Source organism: Cornus florida, unplaced genomic scaffold (assembly GCF_030987335.1).
Source record: "Cornus florida cultivar Cherokee Brave unplaced genomic scaffold, ASM3098733v1 CherokeeBrave_3.0.0_Hap2_Chr07, whole genome shotgun sequence".
Taxonomy (NCBI): domain Eukaryota; kingdom Viridiplantae; phylum Streptophyta; class Magnoliopsida; order Cornales; family Cornaceae; genus Cornus; species Cornus florida.
Genome location: NW_026775577.1, coordinates 79,731,552 through 79,755,893, shown reverse-complemented (window position 1 = coordinate 79,755,893; position 24,342 = coordinate 79,731,552). Strand labels below are relative to the sequence as shown.

The following is a 24,342-nucleotide window of genomic DNA, read 5'->3' as shown; positions in this document are numbered from 1 at the left end:
GAATGGTCATCTCAGTGTCGAAGGTTTTACAGACGTTGACTGGGCTGGATCCCCCTCAAATAAGAGGTCTACTACAGGTTTTTACACATTTGTAGGAGGGAATCTTGTTACATGGAGAAGTAAGAAACAAACAGTGGTAGCTCGGTCTAGTGCTGAAGCTGAGTACAGGGCAATGGCTCATGCCACTAGTGAGTTGACATGGATACAACATTTTTTGGAGGAACTTGGGTTGACAATCAAATATCCTATTCCATTGTTCTGTGATAACCAAGCAGCTATTCATATTGCATCCAATCCTGTGTTCCATGAGAGGACCAAACATATTGAAGTTGATTGTCACTTCATTCGAGAGAAGATACTGACTGGGAATATCATTACTCCATTTGTGAGGTCTGAAGACCAACTAGTTGATATGTTTTTTAAAGCTCTAGGTCATCAAAGATTGAAGATTATTTGTACCAAGCTAGGATTATATGATATATATTCTCTAGCTTGAGGGGGAGTGTTAGAATGTAATTATATATATAGTTGGGGGTATTCTATAATTCTCTATAATATGTGAGGTTATTGTGTTAATAGGTAACTATTCCTCTTTTATATAAGCCCTTTATGTATTAAGGCTTATGAGATTGACAACAAAAGGGAAAAGGTACAGCGCCTCCATTGTTTTCTCTCTCTCTCTCTCTCTCTCTCTAGTTTCTACATATAGTAGCTTAACAAGATTGATTTTTGAAACATTAGCCGACACAGTTTATTTCTCATTTTCCTCTTCTTGTCAAAACCACATCTTTGGAAAAGGAGACTGAATCTATATTATACTATATTATGTTGGTGTATAACTATCATTGTTAAGGAATGGTTAAAATAATTAAAGCTTGTAAGGCTTTTTACCCTCATTATGCCCAAAAAAGTTGAATCTCTCTCTCTCTCTCATTCAAAAAATAGAACAAAGAAAAAATGGAAAACAATCAAAGTGGTTTGGTCTCATCTCGGTGATATAACATGCACACTATGGTTAATGTTCATATTTCATCCAATGGCATATATTTTCTTTTCTTTTTAGTGCTGCAAAAGAAATGATTCAAGATCTATTGGCATTATTAGGGTTATACAAGTCAGCCACATGACATTGATATGATAGCCGGTTAGTGTTAACAAAAGACACAATAGTCAAGAAGATACTTAGAATGCCTCCCACATGTGAGGAGATATGGGGTATTATTTATAGACAGTACTTTGGTTAGATTTCCCGTATTGAGTGCATGAATCAAGGACCTATAAATGTTTGATATTGTAGATGATTGCATGTATTAAGGACCTGTATACATTGATTATTCACATGGGTAAATCTAAAGTCAAAATTTGGATTCCAGAATCATTAGCTGACCCACCTTTGAGGATTGATTTGCTGCGAGGATCTACCACCATTACTTCTTTGCATGCCCCCTCAAACTTAACTGTATAGTTTGGACATTAAGTTTGTCATGCAGAAGTTCAAATTTCGGTGTAGACAAACTTTTGGTGAGAATATCTGCAAATATTATCTTTTGTGGAAGTGACTTGGACATCAAGTTTTTTATTTGTGACTTTATCTTGCACAAAATGATTAATTTCGATATGCTTGGTGAGTGCATGAAACACGGAGTTAGATGTGTTGGAAATTGTGTCTCAAATTCCTATTCTAATTATGTTTCTATTTTAGAGTGTATTCTATTAGATAATTTCTTATTTTGGCAAGTCTTGGCTCTAAGGAATTGTAATCCTTGTCCTACAAGGAATTATGTTTGGAACTCTATAAATAGATACATAGGCTTTGGGTTGAGAATTATGAGATTGAGAGAGATGTAGCCTCATGAGGGAGTTGATGGGTAGAGGTAGTATGCGGGTTGGTAGAGTAGGAAAAACACCAATGACACTGGTAGCAAGGAGATAGGCTCGTGGAGTGGTACATGGTGAAAAGACATGTATGTGGTGTTGGTACTCTATTGTTATAATATCTCTACGAATCATAGTTGAATCTCTTTTCATCAATGGACGTAGGCCGGTTTTGGCTGAACCATGTATATCTTGTGTTTGTGTGTGATTGCTTTATTGGTTTTCTTTGAATCTTTCTTATTCGCGCACTTCCGCTGCCAAACAAATTGGTATTAGAGCTAAAGGTGAAAGAGATTCAGAAAACACAAGAAGTCTCAACATTTGCTGCAACGGGCTTCAGTTGGAGGTGGAGTCAATTGGCTTGGTTATATGGCATGGAGTTCAAGTAGTCAAGGTGGAGCCTTGGAGGTTTGATCGATCGAGCAACGTATAACATGGACAATCGGAGTTTTGCAGGAGTATCGTCAAGATTGAAGCTGCAAAAGAACTATTATGATCAATGCCATGGAAAGCGATGATTGGCTAGATGGAATTTGAGCCAAGGTGGAGATTGTTGGAAATTGTGTCTCAAATTCCTATTCTAATTAGGATTCTATTTTAGAGTTGTATTCTATTAGTTAATTTCTTATTTGGCAAGTCTTGACCTATAAGAAATTGTAATCCTTGTCCAACAAGGAATTGGTTTTGGAACTCTATAAATAGATACATAGGCTTTGGGTTGAGACTTATGAGAATGAGAGAGATATAATCTCATGAGAGAGTTGATGGGTAGAGGTAGTTTATGGGGTTGATAAAGTAAGAAAAACACTGGTGACACTGATAGCGAGGGATTAGGCTCGTGGAGTGGTACATGGTAAAAAGGCATGTATATGGTGTTGTTACTCTATTATTGTAGTATTTCTATGAAGCATAGTGGATTCTCTTCTCATCCATGGACGTAGGCCGGTTTTGGCTGAACCATGTATATCTTGTGTTTGTGTGTGATTGCTTTGTTGGCTTTCTTTGAATCTTTCTTATTCGTGCGCTTCCGCTGCTCCAACAAGATGTCATATATGTGGTACAGATATTGTCACACCATAATATGGGTGGAGCGCTGCTGTGGCATACCTAATTTGTTTAATATTGACTCTAGCCAAGTGAATTTTGCGATCATCTGGACATCTAGCCCAGTCGGCATCAGAGAAAGCTGAGGTGATTTGGACATCCAGCCCAGTTGAAGTGATTTGGACATCCAGCCCAGCTGAAGTGATTTGGACTGTATCAATAGACCAAAAGATATGGTCGACTTAATGTAATTCAGGATCCTCTTCACAGAACTCCAATGGTCTGTAATTGCGCAGTGCATAAATTGGCATTTCCTTATTGATAGCAAAGGCAATATTGGGTCGTGTGAGTGTGAGATACTGTATAGCACCGACTATACTTTTGATAATGTAATCTTGGAGTTGTGTACCAATATCCTTGGATAGCTTGGTTGAGGTGGCCACCGGAGTAAAAACAGCTTTGGACTAGTGGATTTTTGAACAATATAAGATGTCTAGAATATATCTGCACTGAGAATGAAGCAAATCCTTCGGAATGGTGATTAGCTTCAATGCCAATAAATGTAAGGGTCTTGATGAGTTGTAATATATGTGCTTATATATATATATATATATATTTTTTTTTGTGATGAGAATTTCATCAACATAAACAAGAAAATAGGTAAGGATGCCTAAGAAATAGATAAGGAGGTATTTTCAATCTCACAAAGGCATATGAAATCAAGAAGGAACTTAGTCTATGAAACCATGAACGCAGGGCCCGTTTTGAAGCTATAAAGAGCTTTTTGTAATTTTCAGACACAGTTTGGATATTGTGGACCAAAAAACCCTGGAGGTTGACTCATGCTGACATCTTTTTTAAGGTTTTCGTGAAAAATGCATTGTGCACATCGAGTATTTTAGAACCCAATTCTGAGAAATGACACAAGAAATGGGAGTTCGAATAGTAGTTGGTTTGATAGCAGGACTAAAAGCTGTAAAATCAATACCTTCTTGCTGATTGTGGCCTTTTGCAACTAAATGGGCTATATAGTATTTTAATGAACCATCTGCATGGAGTTTGATAAAAATTCATTTGCATCCAATAATATTCATCGAAGACTATTGAAGATTTAATGGAGGAATCAGTGGAGGAAAATATTTCAATAATTGATGTTGTTTCCTATTATTGAAGATTTGGTGTTACTAGAGGAATTAATGGAGAAAAATCCTCATTGTTTCATATTTTCAAATTCTTTCCATTCTCCTAATTTCTTCTTCTATATAAAGGAGCCTCCACCATTGTATTGTGTATGAATTGAGAGAGCATTATAAAAGTGATGTAGCCTTTTGGGCTTTTTGTGCCGTGGATGTAGGCCTTAGTGGCTGTATCACGTAATATCTGTGTGTTCTACTTGTTTTATTTATCTCTTCGCTTCCGTTTTATACTTTACAACATGGTGTCAGAGCCTAATTTCTCTTCCTAGGTTCGGACCCCTATTTTGGGATATTCCCTTAACATCTGAAATGTTGCTAAGGGTTTTTAGGCGCTATTTGTGACTTGCTTGGACTGCCGGTGTGTTCAGTAGCACTGTTCTTTGCCTTTGCCGTGTCTCCAGCAGTTTGTATTAACTTGTTTGGACTGCCAGTTTGTTCGGTAGCATTGTCTTCACCTTTACCATGTCTCCGGCAATTTTTGTTTGACTTGTTTGGGCTGCCAGTGTATTTGGTAACATTGTCTTCACCTCTGTCGTGTCTCCGACAATTTTTTTTGACTTGTTTAGGCTACCGGTGTGTTCGGTAGCATTATTCTTCGCCTTCTCTCATCTCTCTTCATCATTCACACTTGTTGTTACGCGTCATCTCAATGGCAAGTTGGGCATTCATGCTCCAACTTGAGGGGGAGTATTGAAGATTTAATGGAGGAATCAGTGGAGGAAAATCTTTCAGTAATTGATGTTGTTTCCTATTATTGAAGATTTGGTTTTACTAGAGGAATCAGTGGAGAAAAATCCTTCTTGTTTCATATTTTCTAATTCTTTCCATTCTCCTAATTTCTTCTTCTATATAAAGGAGCCTCCACGATTGTATTGTGTATGAATTGAGAGAGTATTATAAAAGTGATGTAGCCCTTTGGGCTCTTTGTGCTGTGGATGTAGGCCCTAGTGGTTGAACCATGTAATATCTGTGTGTTCTACTTGTTTTATTTATCTCTTTGCTTCCGTTTTATACTTTACAACAAAAACATTTGCAGAACAACATTCCATGTGCCATTGTGAAGAAGTGCATTGAATTCCGCTCTCATTGCAGTTCTCCAATTTGCTAACTTGTTGGCTTTGGTAAAACTAGTTGGTTCAGTTTAATAATTTGTTCTTTCAGTGAGAAGAGCAGTGGGCAAATGATATTTGGTATGCTTATAAGTCTCTAGATTGGCGAGTCCACCTTGGGATCTAGTTGTCATTGGATGGATTCGAAAAGGTCTAGGAAGGTCAGTAGGAAGATTTGATGCTCGGATATGTGGGAGACATGTACAAACATGAACTATGCTCATGTTGAATTATGTGGGTTTATGTATTGAGTTGTCATGCTTGAAGCAGATGAACGTGCTGGAGAAGATGATTTTACAAATGGAAACCGGTTTCATTGAAAACGTGACAAGAGATGAGAAGCTTCCCATTAGAGCGATTTAGGCATTAATACCCACAATGCCTGGCATTGTTGTCTTTTAGCCGAGAAACACGGGTAGCATGCAAGAACCAAAATCCCAAATAAGAAAATAATCTGGGTTGATCTTGAATAGCTTACGAATAGGAATGTCGTTAATAGCCAAAGATGGGAGCCGATTGATTAAGAAAACTTCCGATTCAAAAGCATGATGCCAGTGAACTTGAGGAATAGTTGTATGTGCCATTAAAGATAGTCTAGGTTCAAAAGTGTGCTGATGACGTTGTTCAGCTGCACCATTTTGTTCATGAGTGTGTGGACTTGATAATATGTGCTCAATACTGCAATCATTTAGGAATGATAACACATTTTGATAATCACCACCCGAGTCACTTTGAAAGTGTTTAATTTTTGTTTCAAACAAATTTTCCACATCCAGTTTAAAACGCTTGAACACAGTCATAACATCAGCCTTCTGAAAAATTAGAAATATCCATTCAAATTTGCTGTAATCATCTACAGAATGAACATTAAATCGATGTCCATCTAAGGATTATATAGGTGGACACCAGATGTCGGAGTACACTAGATTGAGTGGTTACATACTAATTGAAGTAGATTAATGAAATGGAAATTTATGACTCTTCCCTAACTGGCATGCCGAACAATTCCACTAGATTTTTTGTGGACTACTGGAACTCCAGAACGAGCAAGTACTAGAGAACCACTCATAGTGAAGGATGGCCTAGTCTTTGGTGCCATTGGTCTAATGTTGCTTTCTCACTGACAAAAACTTTATGGCAACTGTTGAAGGATGTTAATATTAAAGTTGCACCCTCTCTAACAGCTTAAGCTTTTAGAGTAGATGGTTGTCAACATGGTGTCAGAGCCAAAGGTCTCGAGTTCAAACCTTACCGTCACCAAAATTAAAAATTGAAAAACATGTGTTGGACCAAAAAGAAGGCCACACGTGAGGGGGCGTGTTGAAGGGTATAAATATTAAAGTTGCACCCTTTCTAACAGCTTAAACTTTTAGAGTAGATGGTTGTAAACAGCAACCTTTATTCATTGGCTGACAATTTATTGCTAACCGGTAAAGAACATCTTTATTCCAATCTTTGGCTCGGTTCTTTATAAAAGATATTATCCGGGTGAAATTCAAAGATGACATTATAATCACGAGTAAAGCGTGAAAAAGATAACAAGTTGAGAGTAATAGATGGCACATGTAGAATATCATTCAAAATTTGATTGGAGCCAAGATCAGAATATTAGAAGAACCAATGTGTTTGCAAACCTGAACCACCACTAATCTTCACACACTCTGGGCCATTATACTAAGAATGGAGTGAGATATTTGAAAGATATTCTATGATGTGATCTGTTGCACCTGAATCTGGATACCACTCAATATCAACAGTTGCAGTGGTTGCAAGAAAAACATTGACTTGAGGCTTGGTTTTAGCTTGAATGGTATGATAAAACCGGTAACGACATTGAAGTGCTGCATGACCATATCAATTACAAATCTGACAAGTTGGCTTTTGATTTGAGGATGAGCTAGCCAACTACAAATGTTCGCAAATACGTCCACGACCACGGTTTTGATTTCTTGGTCCACGACCGCAGCCTCTTTGGTTATAACCATGACTATTGTTGCAGTGATTTGTGATAGCTGTATTTACAGAGTGATAAGCTATTCAAGTGCCTTATTCATCTCATTGAGATGAATTTACTCACTAGGCAGCATCATCCCCTGAAAATCAACCAAGGTTAGTGGTTCTTCTTAAGTGATGACAGAAGTCACAAAATGTCTATCTTCAGAATCCAAACCACGTAGACTATGGAGAATCAAGTCTTCTTCAAGTATTAGTTTAGAAGCTGCTGCTAGCTTATCAGCAATGGTTTTTGCCCTCAAGAAGTATTCAGAAATGGAGTCATTACCCTTCTTGAGAACTTGGAGTTGGTAACATAATTGCATAATGCGCTTTTTGGAATGCAAAGCAAATGTACGCTCCGAGTGGATCCATAGTTCGTGGGATGCATGCAACCCAGCAGCATGCCTGATAACATGAGAAGAGATAATCCAACTCACAATAAGTTGATCTTGTTGCTGCCATGCCAAAAAGTCAGAATTAATCTGGATTCCTAGCATTTCTTTGTTTTGAACACATTTCGATATACACTTGAAAGTCCCATCAACAACTCCGTCAGACCATAGCCTTTCAATAGGGGCAACAATTGTCACGTTACAAAAGATAGTTTGTGTTGTTCAATTTGACATCAAGAGAATGTTGGACGTATTGGGAGGCAGTTCCACTGGAAACATTCTTGTTGCTAGGATTCTGAGTCATGGTGAACAAAGGAATTGATACCGTACAAAAGACAATAGTCAAGAATATACTTAGAATGCCTCCTACATTTGTGGAGTTACGTGTATTTTATATATACAATACACAGTTTACATTTCAATATTGAGTGCATGAATCAATGACCTATAAATGTTAGACAATAGACTTCCATATTGAGTACGCGATGACACGAATTAAGGAACTATATATAGAGATTATTCACATGGGAAAAACTAAAGTCAAAATTTGGATTCCAGAATCATTCATGTGCCATCTGAGGATTGATTTGGTGTGTGAGGATCTACCACCATTATTTCTTTACAGTGTTCATGCTTTTTTTGAATCATTTTATGACATTAAGTGTTTTGCTGGTTGATTCTCATAATAACTTCTTTTCTTACAGATACGAACATTAAGCATGCTAAGGTCTCGGTTTCAGTCTTTACCTGGTGCATTCAACACACATTTAGTGCCTTCTGATAAGACTAAGAAAAGGGGATTTTCTTTTTCAAAGTATTATTCTGAGGTGACATCTTGTCTTTCTGCAGTATTATATCTAAGTACATGTTAAGGTGGGTGGGTTTGTTGTCGTATGTGTAACCGTTATATTCTTAAGCATGTATAGGTTACAGCAAGCAGGAGAAGTGAAGCAGCAAAATTTGCTCAATTATGGAATGAAGTAATATGTAGTTTCCGTGAAGAAGATCTCATAAGTGACAGGAAAGGCCCCTCAATTGACTTCTTTTGTTTCAGCTACCTACCTATTTTATTATCAGGCTGTAGGTACTAAATCTTTTTTTATATTCCAGGGAAATGGACTTGTTGCTAGTTCCTTATTCATCAGATCCTAGTCTGAAACTAATTCAGTGGCCACCTTTTTTGCTTGCAAGCAAGGTCAGTGGAGTTTCCTGAAGTTTTTTATTTTTATTTTTTATCTTACTAGCTTTGTCGTGATCATCTACCTTTGCAGATCCCAATTGCATTGGATATGGCGGGTCAATTTCGATCAAAAGATGCTGACCTTTGGAAGCGAATATGCGCTGATGAATATATGAAATGTGCTGTTATCGAATGCTACGAATCTTTCAAACTTGTCCTGAATGCTTTGGTTATTGGAGATACTGAGAAGAGGTTCTTTTTTATGCTTTTTTCCTCGAGCAATCTAGTTGTATTGTGTCCATAGACTGGTCATTCCCATATAGTTCGATCATGGTATAAGATAATATGCTTGTTTTATTACCTGAACAATTTTTCTTGGGTTATAAACTGAACCAGAGCCTTTTTCTCAGCTATTTGGGGGTTGGCTACATGTTTGTGGCTACCACATCTCTGCTAACAATCATATTGTCCCATTTTGCTGTATTTAAGACTGGCCTCAATCAAACCATATGTTATCATATCTTTCCTTACTCTACCCACGTTAACTTTGATCTTCCTCTTCCCCTAATATTACTCTCAATGTGGACTATATCACTTTTCCTAACTGGCGCACTTAGAGGTCTTCTGTGTACGTCCAAACCATCTGAACTGATTTTCTCTTTATTTTGTCTCCAATTGGTGCTACTCCAACCATCTCACTAATGTGATCATTTCTAATTCTATCTTTTGTAGTCTTACTGCACATCCATCTCAACATTCGCATTTCTGCCACACTCACTTTTGTTTCGTAGCTGCCCAACATTCTGTCCCATGAGGTACTATTGGTCTAATAGTTATTCTATAAAACTTCTCTTTCAATCTTAACGAGATACGCTGATAACACAATATAATAGTTGCACTCCTCCATTTAACCCATCATGCCTTGATTTTATGATTAGTATCTGTTAACAACCATCTACTCCAAAAGCTTAAGATATTAGAGAAGGTATAACTTTAATATTTAAATCCTTCAAAACACCCCCTCACGTGTTGCCTTCTTTTTGTCCAACACGTGTTTTCAATTTTAATTTTCAGGGTGACGGTGAGGTTTGAACTAAGGACCTTTGGCTCTGATACCATGTTATCAACCATCTACTCCAAAAGCTTAAGCTATTAGAGAGGGTGTAACTTTAATATTTAAATCCTTCAACAATATAATTTTCAATTTCTGCGTCATTATGAATAATTGAGCCCAAAATGCAAAAATGTTCATTTTTTTGTACCTCTTCAATCTCAATCTTCACTACTTCCTCCTTTGTATTTGTAGATTTACTAAAGTTACGATTCATATATTCAGTTTCATTTCTACTTATTGTTAACCCTTCTAATTCTAGAGCTTCCCTCAAAACCTCCAATTTAGCATTAACTCCTCCTCTAGTTTCATTGACTAAAACAATTTCAACGACAAATAACATACACCATGGGATCTTATCTTGAATGTGTCCTCTTAGCTCATCCAAAACTAAGGTAAAAAGGTATTTGCTTAATATCGGCCCTTGATTTAAGCCTACAGTCATTCTAACTATAGTAAAAAACCATTATACATGTCCTTTATAGTGTTAATATATCCCTTTGTGACTCCATTTTTCTAAATCCTCTATATTAGATCTCTAGGTACTCTATCATAGGCTTTCTCTAAATCAATAAAACCATATGGAGATCTTTCTTCTTCTCTGTCACTGCAGTTTCTCATCTTAGTTCTCCAATCACTCCTAAAGTTTCATAGTATGACTCATTAAATTTAATACCACGATAGTTATCATAACTTGTATATTCGCTTTATTTCTATATATAGGTATTAAAATACTTTTGCGCCACTCATCAGGCATTCTCTTAGTTGTTATTATCTTGTTAAACTATTTTGTTAACCAAGACAAGCCATCCTTCCTTAGACACTTCTAAACCTCAATAAGAACACTGTTGGGCCCTAAAGCCCTTCCGGTTTCATCTTCCTTGAGGCATTTCTAAGCTCACACTTCTTAACCTTATGGAAAAGTAAGTTATCTCTAAGAGGTACCATATTCTTCTAAGCCTGAACTTTTAAGATAAGTTTCATTTAACAATTTCTCAAGATAACTTTTTCATCTTTCTTTTATTTCATCATCTTTTACTAAAACCCTTGAATCTTTGCTCTTAAAGCATTTAATATGGGTAAAATCTCTGGTTTTCTTCTCCCTTAGTTTAGCAAGTTTATATATATTATTCTCCCCATCTTTTTTTGCCTAGTTTAGAATAAAGATCATCCCCAAATTTAATTTAACCTGACTTTTGACTATCTATATAATTTTAATATATATACTTGGATCAACCTTTTTTTCTTTTAGTTCATTTTCTTTAATTATTAATTAATTGTGTATTAATACTTTAGAAAAATTAGTTTCATGAGAATTTGTTATATAATTACATTCAGTTTTTTCAAAATTTTATGAGTAGGAATAAACAAAATGAGACTAACCCAATATCAATCCAAATTTTGAAACTCAGTCCAAATTGAAGGTGGGTTGAAGATCGGGTTGTGCTGGTTTTAGGTTGAAGGTTTTATTCCTTAGGCTGAGCCTGAGTTGACCCCTCAACTTGCGCAACCCTCCTGAGTTGCATTGCTAACCTTACATTTCTATCCTTCTAATAATAGCTTTTTTTTTCCCCTTAGACAGACCTTATGCTTCTGAAATAGTTTACGGAAAATTTAGAGTAACCAAGCTTTGGGTCCATATTTACCAAAAGCCCAACATCCATTCAATTATTAAAAAATCCAACCAACTTTCCAGACTACCATATTTTGCTGCACACTTTTTTTCCAAGGGCTACAATGCCTCCTCCTAACTTCCTAGTTTCTCTATTCACCCTTTTCTTTCTCTCTAATTTTTTATGGACCTCTGCATCCTGTAACCCAAAAGCCAAACTAGTTAGCTATATATAAAGAAATATATATCTACAGAGAGAGAGAGACCCTGTTGATATTATTAGTAAGGACATCTGCTGCTGAAGTGGAGTATCTGTTGTGGTATGTGCATCTATATATATTTATATATGCATGCATACAACTTCTAGTGAGGACCTTGGTGGTATTCATCTGTATATTTACAAGTGAGAACATCTTTGGAGCTATTTATATACATGTTTTAACAAATTTGTTACAAGAGCTTTACTATCTTCATTCAGCCGCTGCATTTTAAAAGCCAACCATTTGGTTTTGCTTCAAGATGGTGCACTTTTAGTGTAGGCACCACTTTTTGTTCACTAGCATACCACTTCTACAGCATGAGAAAACCAACTGGTACATTTCAAAATCAACCGCTCGGTTTTTTTCTAAAGATGTACCACTATTTTTTTTTACCACTTTTAGTTTACTTACGTACCACTTTCAGTACACAAATGTACTACTTTTAGTGCACATCAAGGTGTGATAGGTATATGAATCATGTCTTGGCAATTTCCTATTCAAAACTTGATTTGTAATGTGTCAAAGTGTCTTGAATCATACGATTACAACCATTGAAGACAAATGCAGACAAAGATTTTCGAAGAACATGGTACAAATTTCGCATCATCAATCATATATCTAAGGCACAAGTAAATTGACCTTAGAAAGATCTTAATTGACCTAGATTGATCTTGGAGAGGCCCAAAGTTTTGTTTCAAACATGTTTTTGAAATATTTCTTTTCAAAAGTAAAGGATTTCAACATCTTTCAAAATTGTTTTTTTGGTGAAAAATAGTAGATGTGGATCAATAGGTAGATCGATTGAACATTGTCTAAAGACTGTCGATGCAATGAATGATCGATTGGTTGATGTCCGAACTGCAGGGTTGAAATCCTGGGAGCATTGACCGTAGCATCAATCGATCCAGATTTTTGTAGAAAACTATTTTAAAATCCAGAATGCTTCAATTGATAGGTCGATTGATTGAAGTTAGTATAGTAGGTGTCGATTGAAGTCTTGATCCCTTCAGACCTATATTTTTTAAATTCTGCTGTTACTGTAGCAAGTATTGGTATGTTCAGTTCGATTCACAAAGTGAAGTGATGCGGAGCTGTGGACTCAAAACTTGGTTACTATACAAAATTTTCCACTAGCTTATATGTGTTTCTCTTACTCTGCAATCCATATATTTTCCTGGTCAAGTTGCTTGTATTGACAATTGTATCAGGACCTTGCCTGCTTTGATACCATGTTAACCACCATCTTCTCTAAAAGCTTCTTTTAGAGAAGATGGTGGTCAACAGTCCTCTATACAAAAAATATGATGCTCAAATTGCATATAATTCAATATTTTCATTCAATGGAGCACTGATTAGAACTAGAGGACTGTATTCTTTTTCTGCTTCTTTTTTCTTCTATTTTTTTATTTTTATTTCAACAATCAATTTAGACTGTAAGAGAAACTTAAAAACTATGATGAAATTGATGTTCTTGAGTCTAATATTATCACCATCAGTACTGCAATCTAAGTGGTCTAGTTTTCTATGAAACAGGATAATTGGCATCATTATTAAAGAAGTTGAAAGCAACATTTCAAAGCATACTTTTCTTGCAAATTTCAAAATGGGTCCTTTACCTACTCTGTGCGAGAAATTTGTGGAGCTTGTGGATATACTGGTGGGTCATTTGCACGGGTCATTTGCAAAGAATAATCATTCATATCTGCAATATGGCTTAGTTATGACATACTTCTTTTTCATGTTTTAGAAACTTAAACTTCATTGCATATTGCAGAAAAATGCTGATTCATCCAAGCGAGATCGTGTGGTTTTGTTGCTGCAAGACATGTTAGAAGTAATCACCCGTGACATGATGGAAAATGAGATCCGGTTGGTGACTTTTCTAGCATTATATGGAAATTATTTTTTTTTCTTTCTAAAAGCTTAATGTTTTTCACCATTACGACCATATAATGAGTTTTTTGATTGAATTTTTTAGTGAAGTGGTAGAACTGGGCCATAGTAGCAAGGATTCTGGAAGGCAACTTTTTGCTGGCACTGACTCAAAACCTGCTATCGTGTTCCCCTTGGTTACAGCACAATGGGAAGAACAGGTACTTATGCCTGGCATATATATATATATAGATATATATGCATGTTTATGTATTAAACCCTTGGTTTCTTGCAAGAAATAATATGTTAATTTCCTTGATAATAATATAGATAAGACGTCTGTATCTTCTTTTGACTGTAAAAGAATCTGCCGATGATGTGCCAACAAACCTTGAAGCTCGCCGAAGGATGTCATTCTTTACAAATTCATTGTTCATGGACATGCCAAATGCTCCTCGAGTTCGCAAAATGCTTTCATTCAGGTAGAGCTCATATTTCCTTAAGCATATGATATATAGTAGAAATATAAAAAGAAGGAGAGAATTGTGTAAATGCTTGAATGAGATGAATCACTCATTCACAGCTCTAGTATTTATAGATAAAAAGAGCACATGCTCATATTTTAAGAAAGAAAACTAAATCAAATCACATCATATTCTAAAGCATATTCTATAGCATAATTAAATCTCTACTAATATGGTAAGTCATTCCATAAATCGTGGCTATCATATATGCTAACATATGCATAATCAAATCTCTGCTATTATGATTAGTCATTCCATAAATTGTGGCCATCATATATACTAACACTCCCCTTCAAGTTGGTGCGTGGATATCTGAAACGCCCAACTTGGACAATGCATTCTCAGACACAATCTTGTTGACGCCCTTTGTAAGAATGTCTGCAAGCTGCTGAGAGCTTGTGACAAATGGAGTGCAAATTTGACCAGAGATGATCTTCTCTCGAATGAAGTGATGATCCACCTCTATATGCTTAGTCCTGTCACGCTGAACGGGATTTGCTGCTATGCTAATGGCAGACTTGTTGTCACAATAGAGTGAGAATGAAAGCGACACTGGAAGGCACAAGTTTGTCATCAAGGTTTTCAGCCATAGCTACTCATATACCCTAAGAGCTATAGCCCTATCCTCTACCTTTGCACTAGATCGAGAGATAACATCCTGCTTCTTATTGCGCCAAGTAACCAAGTTACCACCAATAGTGGTACAATAACCCGAAGTTGACCTCCTATCTGAAATCGTTCCTGCATAATCAACATCTGTCCAAGCCTTAGTACGTAAGTGACCATGATTGGCAAACAAAATACCACGGCCCGGACACCCTTTTAAGTAGCGAAGGATCTAAATAGCTGTATTAAGGTGAGGGGTACGAGGAGAGTGCATGAATTGACTCACGATACTCACGGCATAAGCAATGTCAGGTCGATTCATGGATAAATAGATGAGCTTTCCCACAAGTCGTTGATACTGACCAACATCTAACAATAACTCCCCTTTGGAATCAGCTAACTGATGATTTTGCTCAATCGGAGTATCAGCAGGATGAGCGCTAAGCTGACCAGAAGCAGAAAGTAAGTCAAGAGCATACTTGCGTTGCGAGAGGAAAATGCCAGCCTTGGAGCGAGCCACCTCAATGCCCAAGAAGTACCGTAGGGGACCAAGATAGCCAAGATAGCTCTTAACCTCAGCAATTCCAGTAGTATCATCTCCGGTAAGAACAATATCATTTACATACACAATGAGAGCAACTGTCTTACTGCCTGACGTAAAAACAAGGTATGACCATCTCCGCCTTCTCAAGCTATTGTTTCGCTTGATGATCGCCCCATTGCTCTTCGAAAAGGTAAACGTTCTTGTACATACCCTATTTCTAATTTTGTTTCTAATTGTGCCCTCTCACCCTCCTATCGGAGTTTTCTTGTTTCTGTTGCCTTGGTTCCTCTTCCTTCTAGTGTTGCAGATACAATAGCACAACCTCAATGGTGTGATGCTATGACAGAAGAACTACAAGCACTTGAGAAAAATTAGACTTGGGACATGGTTCTGCTTCCTATTGGACGAAAGTTTGTGGGTTGTCGTTAGGTGTTTACAGTTAAACATAATCCAGATGGGTCAGTTGCTCGTTACAAGGCCCGGTTGGTTGCCAAGGGTTATGCTCAGACTTATGGCATAGATTATCAGGAGACTTTTGCCCCTGTTGCCAAGATGAATACCATTCGTGTATTATTTTCCGTTATTGCGATTCGATCTTGGCCTCTATTTCATTTAGATGTGAAGAATGCCTTTCTCAATAGTGACAACCCTCACCCTAGCCAAACACAATATTATCCGCTTTTGGCTGCCTCAGACCAAAGACTTCTCAGGGGTCACCCATCCTGGTACACTCCAGGTTAAGCACGCTTAACTCTGGAGTTTTAGTGGGTTCACGGCCATTACGGCTTTAAAACACGTTGTGTCATATAAGGGTGTTGAATTTACATATAGCATTTGCCCCATCCCTACCCAGGCAATGTGGGATTGTGCACCTGTAGCTCGCCTAGTATGGTAGCTTACTGGTGCCACCTGCACAAGCTCACACACACCCGCTAACAAGGTTGCCACAATCCCCCCCCCCCCCCCCCCCCCCCGGGGCCCAACGTCTTTGTTGGCCACATTTCCGGCTGGATCAGGCTCTGATACTGCTATCATAAGAAGAAGGAGAGAATTGTGTAAAGGCTTGAATGAGATGAATCACTCATTCATAGCTCTAGTATTTATAGATAAAGAGAGCACATGCTCATATTACAAGAAATGAAACTAAATCAAATTTAAATCAAATCACAGCATATTCTAAAGCATATTCTATGGCATATTCTATAGCATACCCAAATTTTTGCTAATATGGTAAGTCATTTCATAAGCTGTCATATATACTAACATATGCATAATCAAATCTCTGCTATTATGGTAAGTCATTCCATAAATCGTGGCTATCATATATGCTAACGTATATTTTGTGGGGTTTGTTATAGGATATAACTATTAAAGCAAACCCTCTGTTATAGCTTAAGGTTTTGGAGCAATCAGTTGTCCAGCTTTGGTTCCAGGAGGTCTTGGGTCCAAGTCATCTACCCTAAAAGAGTACTTATCAAAAAAAAAAAAATCTACCCTAAAAGAGTAAGTAGATGGTGGTTGTCGTAGTATTAGACTCAAAAGATCTTGAGTTCAAGTTTCACCATCACCTTGATATTTAAAATTGAAACATGTTGGATAAAAAGAGCCCACATGTGAGGGTGCGTGTTACAAGATATAAATGTTAAAGTTACACCCTATCTATAGCCTGAAGCTTTTGGAGCAATTGGTGATCTATCAAGGTTAAATTGATTTAGAGAAAGCAGTTGTAGGTCATCCTGTCCACCAAATGCCTTATGCTCACTGAAGTAACTTGAGCTCAATTTTTTGGCCATTTTTAAAAATTTTCTAGTGTATATTGTACGCATTAGATATTTTATGAAACGTAAGAATTTGTGAGCTTCCAAGTGAATGATCTGACTCAATCAAGAACATTTGATGTACTATTATTTGTTGTCACCATCAATAAATGGGAGCATTAATTTTTATTTTATTATTTTCGATATTAATTGCCACCATAAACAACTTGAGAAACTTTATGTAACTATATTTCCTATTAAGACAACAAAAATAATTGTCAGATATTTTACACTCTCATGAATTCATTAAGCTGTTGTAAGTTTTCAATTGTCACATGATTATTTATTACATGGCATTGGCAGTGTCTTGACTCCATACTATAGCGAGGAGACTGTCTATTCTAAAAGTGACCTTGAAGTTGAGAATGAAGATGGTGTATCAATCATATATTATCTGCAGAAGATCTTCCCAGGTTTCAAAGTTCATAAACATCCATACTAACAGTTCCTGTTTACATGGTACTTCTGTTTTATGTGGTTTCAATCTAATTTATGTAGCTGATATGGAAACTATTCTGTGACATTTTAGATGAATGGAATAACTTCATGGAGCGACTCAACTGTAAGAAAGAGAGTGAGGTTTGGGAAAATGACGAGAACATCTTACAACTACGTCATTGGGTCTCCTTAAGAGGACAGACTCTCTGCAGAACAGGTGCCTGACACACTTTTCCCCCCCCTTAAATATTCCTATTGTTCGAGCTTGATATACACTGTTGGACCCGTTCTCTAACAGCTTAAGCGCTTGGAGCAATTGGTAGTCTAACATGGTATCAGAGCTTTTGTTTTGGGAGGCCTTGGTTCAAGTCTCTATTCGTTCCCCAGTTGGTGCGCAAATATGCACTTGTTATGATATATCTTGGTTTGATTTGTTTGCCTCGCCACATGCAAGATGGGTTGCACATGACTGAGGGTGTTGGAGCTTGATATACATTGTTGACCTGTTCTCTAACAGTTTAAGCTTTTGGAGCAATTGGTAGTCTAACACCAATCACGTTTTGCCCATTACTAATTGATGTTCGTAATGCAGTGAGAGGGATGATGTACTACCGAAGGGCTTTGAAGCTCCAGGCTTTTCTTGACATGGCTTCTGAAAGTGGTAAGATGAAGATATTTTTTTGCACAGCATTTTGACAATATTTCAATGTTTTCTCTATGAGATAGGGATCTTAATCACGTTGCAAGTTAAGCCTGTTGAGCATGCTTTTTGTGTATAAATGGTTTGAAGGATGAGATGAGCGCCTTAAGAAATATGAACAACGCTATAAAAGATTCAGATAAGATGAAGTATATCTGTTGTTCAGTACAGCCCTAATCAATTTCGCAGTTTTCATAAATCAAATATATTTAGTAAAAGGTGGAGTTAGAAAGTAGAGTTAAAAGATTCCACCATGAATCCCAAGTAAATTGGTTATTGAAATGAACAGAATTCAGGATCTTGTGATAAAAAAAAATTGAAAACTGATGACTATTATGTTCAGGGCAGACTAGGGTTTTTATGAGAATTCAAAGCAATAGATATTTTTATTATGGTAATATCATAGAGTACTATTCTCTCTGGCTTTGACAACCACAAATTCTCTTCGTTTGCTGACCAAAGGAGAAGCATGTCATGTAACTTAGGTGCTGTTTTGTAACCCAATTCAACACTTTATTCTGAATAGATCAAGTGCTTATCCAATTAAGTGCGTTTTGATAATGCAATTGCAATGTCACTTTAAAAAATAAGCGCCACTGAAAATAGGGTATAAATTTTAATTGACAGTGAGTTCACCTATTATTGAATGCTGAAGACTTAAAATCCAAAAAATAATGAAATATAATAAATTCTCAATTTAAAATTACCTCTTAAAAACTTCAGCACTTAAAATTTAGCTCTAAGATTTCCAGTTTTATGAAACATAACCATATTTCATGGATTAGGAATTCAAAAGAGTATGAGGATGTAAAACAGAAAGCTAATCTTATTTGTTGCTTTGTAGCTCTTAGCTAAATGCCTCTAACTTTTGATATTTAGAGAAGCATAAAATGTGCAGGCCTATGAAGCATGTACACAGACAAGGACACGGGATATGGACACAATACAATACGGATATGGCGATATGAGAATTTCTTAAAATATATGATACAAATACAATAAGGACATTTCAATATATATTGTATTAAATGCAGAGAGATATATAAAAGTTAAAAACATATATTTCTATATATGAGTTTAAAAATAATAATTGTTTGTCATATTATATATATTATTACTAACATGTCCTTAAAAAATGGCAAGCAAAGTTTAGAGTTGATATTGGTAAATTTTAGACTAAATTAGTCATGATATATATTTCTCAACACTTATTGCTGAAGAAATTTTAATCTTTTTTTGTTTTTCAATTATACTATGATATTATACTTGAAAAAGTTATATTTAATGTTCAAGATTTGTTACATCTGTGTTTCGAAGTATTACATGGCCGAAGTATAGATACATGTCAGAAATAAAGATACTATTTTCGAATTATGAATACTTTTAGGAAGTATAGTAGTGTTGGTATGCAACACGGATATTAAATTGATACGTCCCTTTGTAGAAGTATCCGTGCTTCATAGGCGCAGGCTTATGCTTTTGGAGCCTTCAGACCTGAGGCTTCTTCCTTTTGCTTTTGTATTTTTATAATGTATTTCATACTGTTTTCTGGAGATGCAGCTTAGTGTCGATTGGTTAGTGAATTAACCTTTTAGAGGTAATGTAATGGCTTCTTACTCTAGATGTAAACTGAGCAGAGATACTAGAAGGCTACAAAGCCATCACAGTTCCATCTGAGGAAGACAAGAGAAGTCAGAGATCCTTATATGCACAATTAGAGGCTGTAGCTGACATGAAATTCACATACGTAGCTACCTGTCAGATTTATGGGAACATGAAGCGAAGTGGCGATCGACGTGCAACCGACATTTTGAATCTGATGGTCAAGTATGTTTTCCATCCAATAAAGTGAAAAGGGTTCTCATATGTTGTAATTGTTATTTAGTTATTTGTTTTCTTGACAAATTCATTTTACCTGCTAATTTGATTCATGGTGTTTCCCGTGCAGTAATCCATCTCTTCGTGTAGCATATATTGATGAGGTTGAAGAAAGGAATGGTGGAAAAGCACACAAGGTGTATTATTCTGTATTGGTCAAAGCTGTTGATAACCGCGATCAGGTACTTATCATTTTTAACTTTGAACAAGACAATCATCTCAATTTATTGCAACTTAAAGCCTCATAGCCTGTCCTTATCTCTGAAGGAAATCTACCGCATAAAATTGCCTGGTGCAGTGAAGATAGGAGAAGGAAAGCCTGAAAATCAGAATCATGCTATAGTTTTTACTCGAGGAGAAGCTCTTCAGACCATTGACATGAACCAGGTAACCCTGGCCTCCCAGAAGTTTGAATTGTAATGATTTCTTCTGCCAGTTATAATTATTCACTATCCCAATTTTTGTGGTAGGACAATTACTTGGAAGAAGCTTTCAAAATGCGCAATCTACTAGAAGAATTTAATGAGGACCATGGTGTGCGTCCGCCTTCAATTCTGGGTGTTCGTGAACATATCTTTACTGGAAGGTTGGGTGGTCATTTTCTTTTTTCGCATTGTCAGTTGATTAGTGACATTAATTTATTAATTATATCTGATATGTTATTATGCTGCATTGCAGTGTTTCTTCTCTGGCTTGGTTCATGTCAAATCAAGAAACGAGCTTTGTCACCTTAGGTCAAAGAGTTCTTGCAAGACCTTTAAAGTATGTTTAGTACTTTGATCAGTAAATTTTTCGAAATGTTATTGAAAATGATTACCATTTTTTTTATTTTTTATCTTGGAAAGGAGATAATCATTGATGCCACCAGCCATAAATTATTAGTAAGACTATATAACAATGATAGCATTTTTTGAAGAAGCCTGATTGTTGATGTGCAGAATCATTTTAGTTTACCACCATAAAAGTTTTCAGTTCAAAAAAGAAAAATGTAAAAACAAAAACAAAGGATCCATTATATAAAAGAATCAACTCTCTACCTCTATGCGATAGTACTGTTTTTTTTTTTTTTTTTTTTTTTTTTAATAAAAAAATTGACATATTTATATAGTCAGTTTCAAGGAAAGATTATTTTTGTTTAGTGCTTTATAGGGCGAGGACTTATTTCTTCTTCTCCTTTATTTTTTTTTATTTTTATGAAAATCATTTAAATTGCTGTGCTTTTAACTTGCAACATGAAATTAATTACAGGGTCCGATTCCATTATGGGCATCCAGATGTGTTTGATAGAATTTTCCACATTACCCGAGGTGGCATCAGCAAAGCTTCTCGGGTCATCAACCTAAGCGAGGATATCTTTGCTGGTAGATTTTTAAATCTTCTACTTTCTTCGGAATGGCATTCAATTTGTTTGTGCCTTGTTTATACATTTTGCCTTTACAGGTTTTAATTCAACACTAAGGCGCGGGAATATCACTCATCATGAGTATGTCCAAGTCGGGAAGGGACGAGATGTTGGCCTAAACCAGATCTCACTTTTCGAAGCAAAAGTAGCCTGTGGTAATGGGGAGCAAACGCTGAGTCGGGATATCTACCGCTTAGGCCATCGTTTTGACTTCTTCCGTATGCTGTCATGTTATTTTACAACTACTGGCTTTTATGTCAGCTCAGTGGTAATTCCTTTTCACATGCGGATCACCTGCTAAAAAGAAAAATTAATAACGTTATTGCCAAGCTGATTTGAAGTCGGTTAGAGCGTAGAAAACAAACTGAAGTGCTCAAATATATTACAAACAACGAGGTAGCAAGATCTCATCTCTTGGGATAAACATTTTTATGTGGTGGATGCACATGTGTCACCACTAAATATGCTGCTGATTTTAGAGGTACATATACAGTCGAAACTAGTTGTAGAACTCTTACACAACAGAGAAGCAATGCAAAATAATTTAAATAAATACTGGGGATTAAGCTGGCACATCAGACTGAAGATTAATAACGGCCTCTTTTCTGTATAATATAATCTAGTGTTGACCATTTAAATCTGAGAATGTTCATTCTATTTCCCTTAGTTGATTGTATTATACTTGTTAAATACCATCTACTCTAAAAGCTAGAGCTATTAGAGAGGGTGTAACTTTAATATTTAAATCCTTCAACACGCCCCCTCATGTGTGACCTTCTTTTGGTCCAACACATGTTTCAATTTTAATTATCAGGGTGACGGTGAGGTTTGAACATAGGACCTTGCTTGCTCACATATTATGCTAACAACCATCTACTCTAAAGTTTAAGTTGTTAGAGAGGGTGTAACTTTAATTTTTAATTCCTTTAACAATAATCTATCTGGTAAAGAAAACAAATGGAAAGAAACTAATAATTTGAAGAATTGGAAGATTGCTTTGTTATTCTTCTCCAAAAACTGTTGAACCTCTTTAGATATTATGTCAAGCACCTTACATGCTTTGACATCCAATATACATATGTTGCTAGTACATTGGCAGCATGTTTTTTCGTCTACTATCTTATGTTTCATTTGTCAAATATTGCCTCAAAAGGGCATTTAAGAACCTTACAGATTCCTTTATAGGGCATTTGTACGAAGACAAATAACTGCCTCTTTACATTTGATCACTTTATTGTTTTAAAGGTCTTAAAAAGGTACATAAGTCAACATAACTCAATTCAATGAAGCCTTTAATTAAATTTTTAATGGAAAAGTTATATTTTCGTTAAAAGTTTAAAATCCTTTGTTATAGTGTAGTCTCCACTCCGAGAATGTAAATTTTCTTTGACTAAGAAAATCCAACGTCTAGGAAAACCTGCTACAAAGTTGAGTGTAACAGGATTCGTCACCTTCTAGTTAACATTACAACATTCATGGAAGGTATATATTTTCAAGAGCCACAGTGGGTTTATTTTCTGTTGAGTTGTGTTCTTAAGCTTCTCATATACATTCTGATTCATAGATCTATTTCATCGAAAATTTCAGATAACACAAACTTTTTCTTGATAATTTGCAGATGATTGTGTTGACTGTTTATGCATTCCTATATGGCAGACTCTACCTTTCATTAAGTGGATTGGAGAAGGCAATTGTTAAATATGCACGGTCTAGGGGAGATGATCCTCTGAAAGCAGTCATGGCTTCGCAGTCCCTTGTTCAAGTTGGTATTTTAATGACCTTGCCCATGGTTATGGAGATTGGACTAGAGAGAGGATTCAGAACTGCGTTAGGTGACTTAATAATTATGCAGCTCCAGCTAGCAGCTGTCTTCTTCACTTTCTCTCTTGGGACAAAGGTCCATTATTTTGGGCGCACTGTGTTGCATGGTGGGGCTAAATACAGAGCCACTGGGCGTGGTTTTGTTGTCCGACATGAAAAGTTTGCAGAGAACTACAGGATGTACTCGAGGAGCCATTTTGTGAAAGCACTGGAGATAATGATATTACTTATAGCTTATCAAATTTATACTTCGGCTGCTCCTGATACTATTTCTTACTTGCTCATGGCTGCCTCAATGTGGTTCCTAGTAGGTTCTTGGCTGTTTGCTCCTTTCCTTTTCAATCCTTCCGGATTCGAGTGGCAGAAGATAGTGGAAGACTGGGAGGATTGGACAAAGTGGATTAGCAGCCGGGGTGGTATCGGCGTGCCTGCAGCCAAAAGCTGGGAGTCTTGGTGGGAGGAGGAACAGGAGCACCTGCAGTATACTGGGTTTTTTGGGCGGCTCTGTGAAATTCTTCTTTCCCTGCGCTTCTTTCTCTACCAGTATGGAATTGTGTATCATCTACATCTGTCAAAAGGCAACAAAAGCATCATGGTGAGTAAATGAGCCGTGTCTCTGACATTTCGTTTATTGCATTTCCTTTCTGATTCTGTGTATAACCTGTTGAGTCTTATATTAACTTTTAGACATTTTGAAGTGCCATTTTTTTCATTACCATACATATAAACCTTTAGTCCTTCTATATCTGTATTTCAAGCATGGTTTTGAAGTTTTGGAATCTCATTCGGAAACCTTAAGCTGTTCTACTCTTAATGGATAAGTTACTGGTGTAGTTATGTGCACAAAAATGGCTGGCTAATTTGTTATTGTGATTACAGGTCTATGGTCTGTCTTGGCTGGTCATTGTTGCGGTGATGATCATCTTGAAGGTCAATGCTCAGATTCTGAATATCAACTGTTTCCTT

General features: G+C 36.5%; 1 protein-coding gene and 1 non-coding gene across 2 annotated transcripts in view; both read left to right on the top strand.

The window, feature by feature from the left end:
• The window catches only part of LOC132267333 (callose synthase 5), a 62,724-nt gene that overhangs the window by 37,100 nt on the left and 1,282 nt on the right, over positions 1 to 24,342 (top strand). Inside the window, exons 19-38 of the mRNA XM_059768480.1 lie at positions 8,316 to 8,438; positions 8,538 to 8,629; positions 8,719 to 8,806; positions 8,883 to 9,043; positions 13,308 to 13,431; positions 13,549 to 13,643; positions 13,753 to 13,867; positions 13,977 to 14,128; positions 17,441 to 17,550; positions 17,667 to 17,792; positions 18,168 to 18,236; positions 19,913 to 20,102; positions 20,224 to 20,335; positions 20,421 to 20,540; positions 20,624 to 20,739; positions 20,832 to 20,915; positions 21,402 to 21,514; positions 21,594 to 21,823; positions 23,174 to 23,971; positions 24,256 to 24,306. Of these exons, the coding sequence (XP_059624463.1) occupies positions 8,316 to 8,438; positions 8,538 to 8,629; positions 8,719 to 8,806; positions 8,883 to 9,043; positions 13,308 to 13,431; positions 13,549 to 13,643; positions 13,753 to 13,867; positions 13,977 to 14,128; positions 17,441 to 17,550; positions 17,667 to 17,792; positions 18,168 to 18,236; positions 19,913 to 20,102; positions 20,224 to 20,335; positions 20,421 to 20,540; positions 20,624 to 20,739; positions 20,832 to 20,915; positions 21,402 to 21,514; positions 21,594 to 21,823; positions 23,174 to 23,971; positions 24,256 to 24,306 (3,069 nt within the window). The remainder of the gene's footprint in view (positions 1 to 8,315; positions 8,439 to 8,537; positions 8,630 to 8,718; positions 8,807 to 8,882; positions 9,044 to 13,307; positions 13,432 to 13,548; positions 13,644 to 13,752; positions 13,868 to 13,976; positions 14,129 to 17,440; positions 17,551 to 17,666; positions 17,793 to 18,167; positions 18,237 to 19,912; positions 20,103 to 20,223; positions 20,336 to 20,420; positions 20,541 to 20,623; positions 20,740 to 20,831; positions 20,916 to 21,401; positions 21,515 to 21,593; positions 21,824 to 23,173; positions 23,972 to 24,255; positions 24,307 to 24,342) is intronic.
• Positions 18,165 to 18,258, top strand: LOC132268046 (small nucleolar RNA J33). The gene has a single exon (XR_009469188.1). It is a non-coding gene; the product is annotated as a small nucleolar RNA J33 (small nucleolar RNA).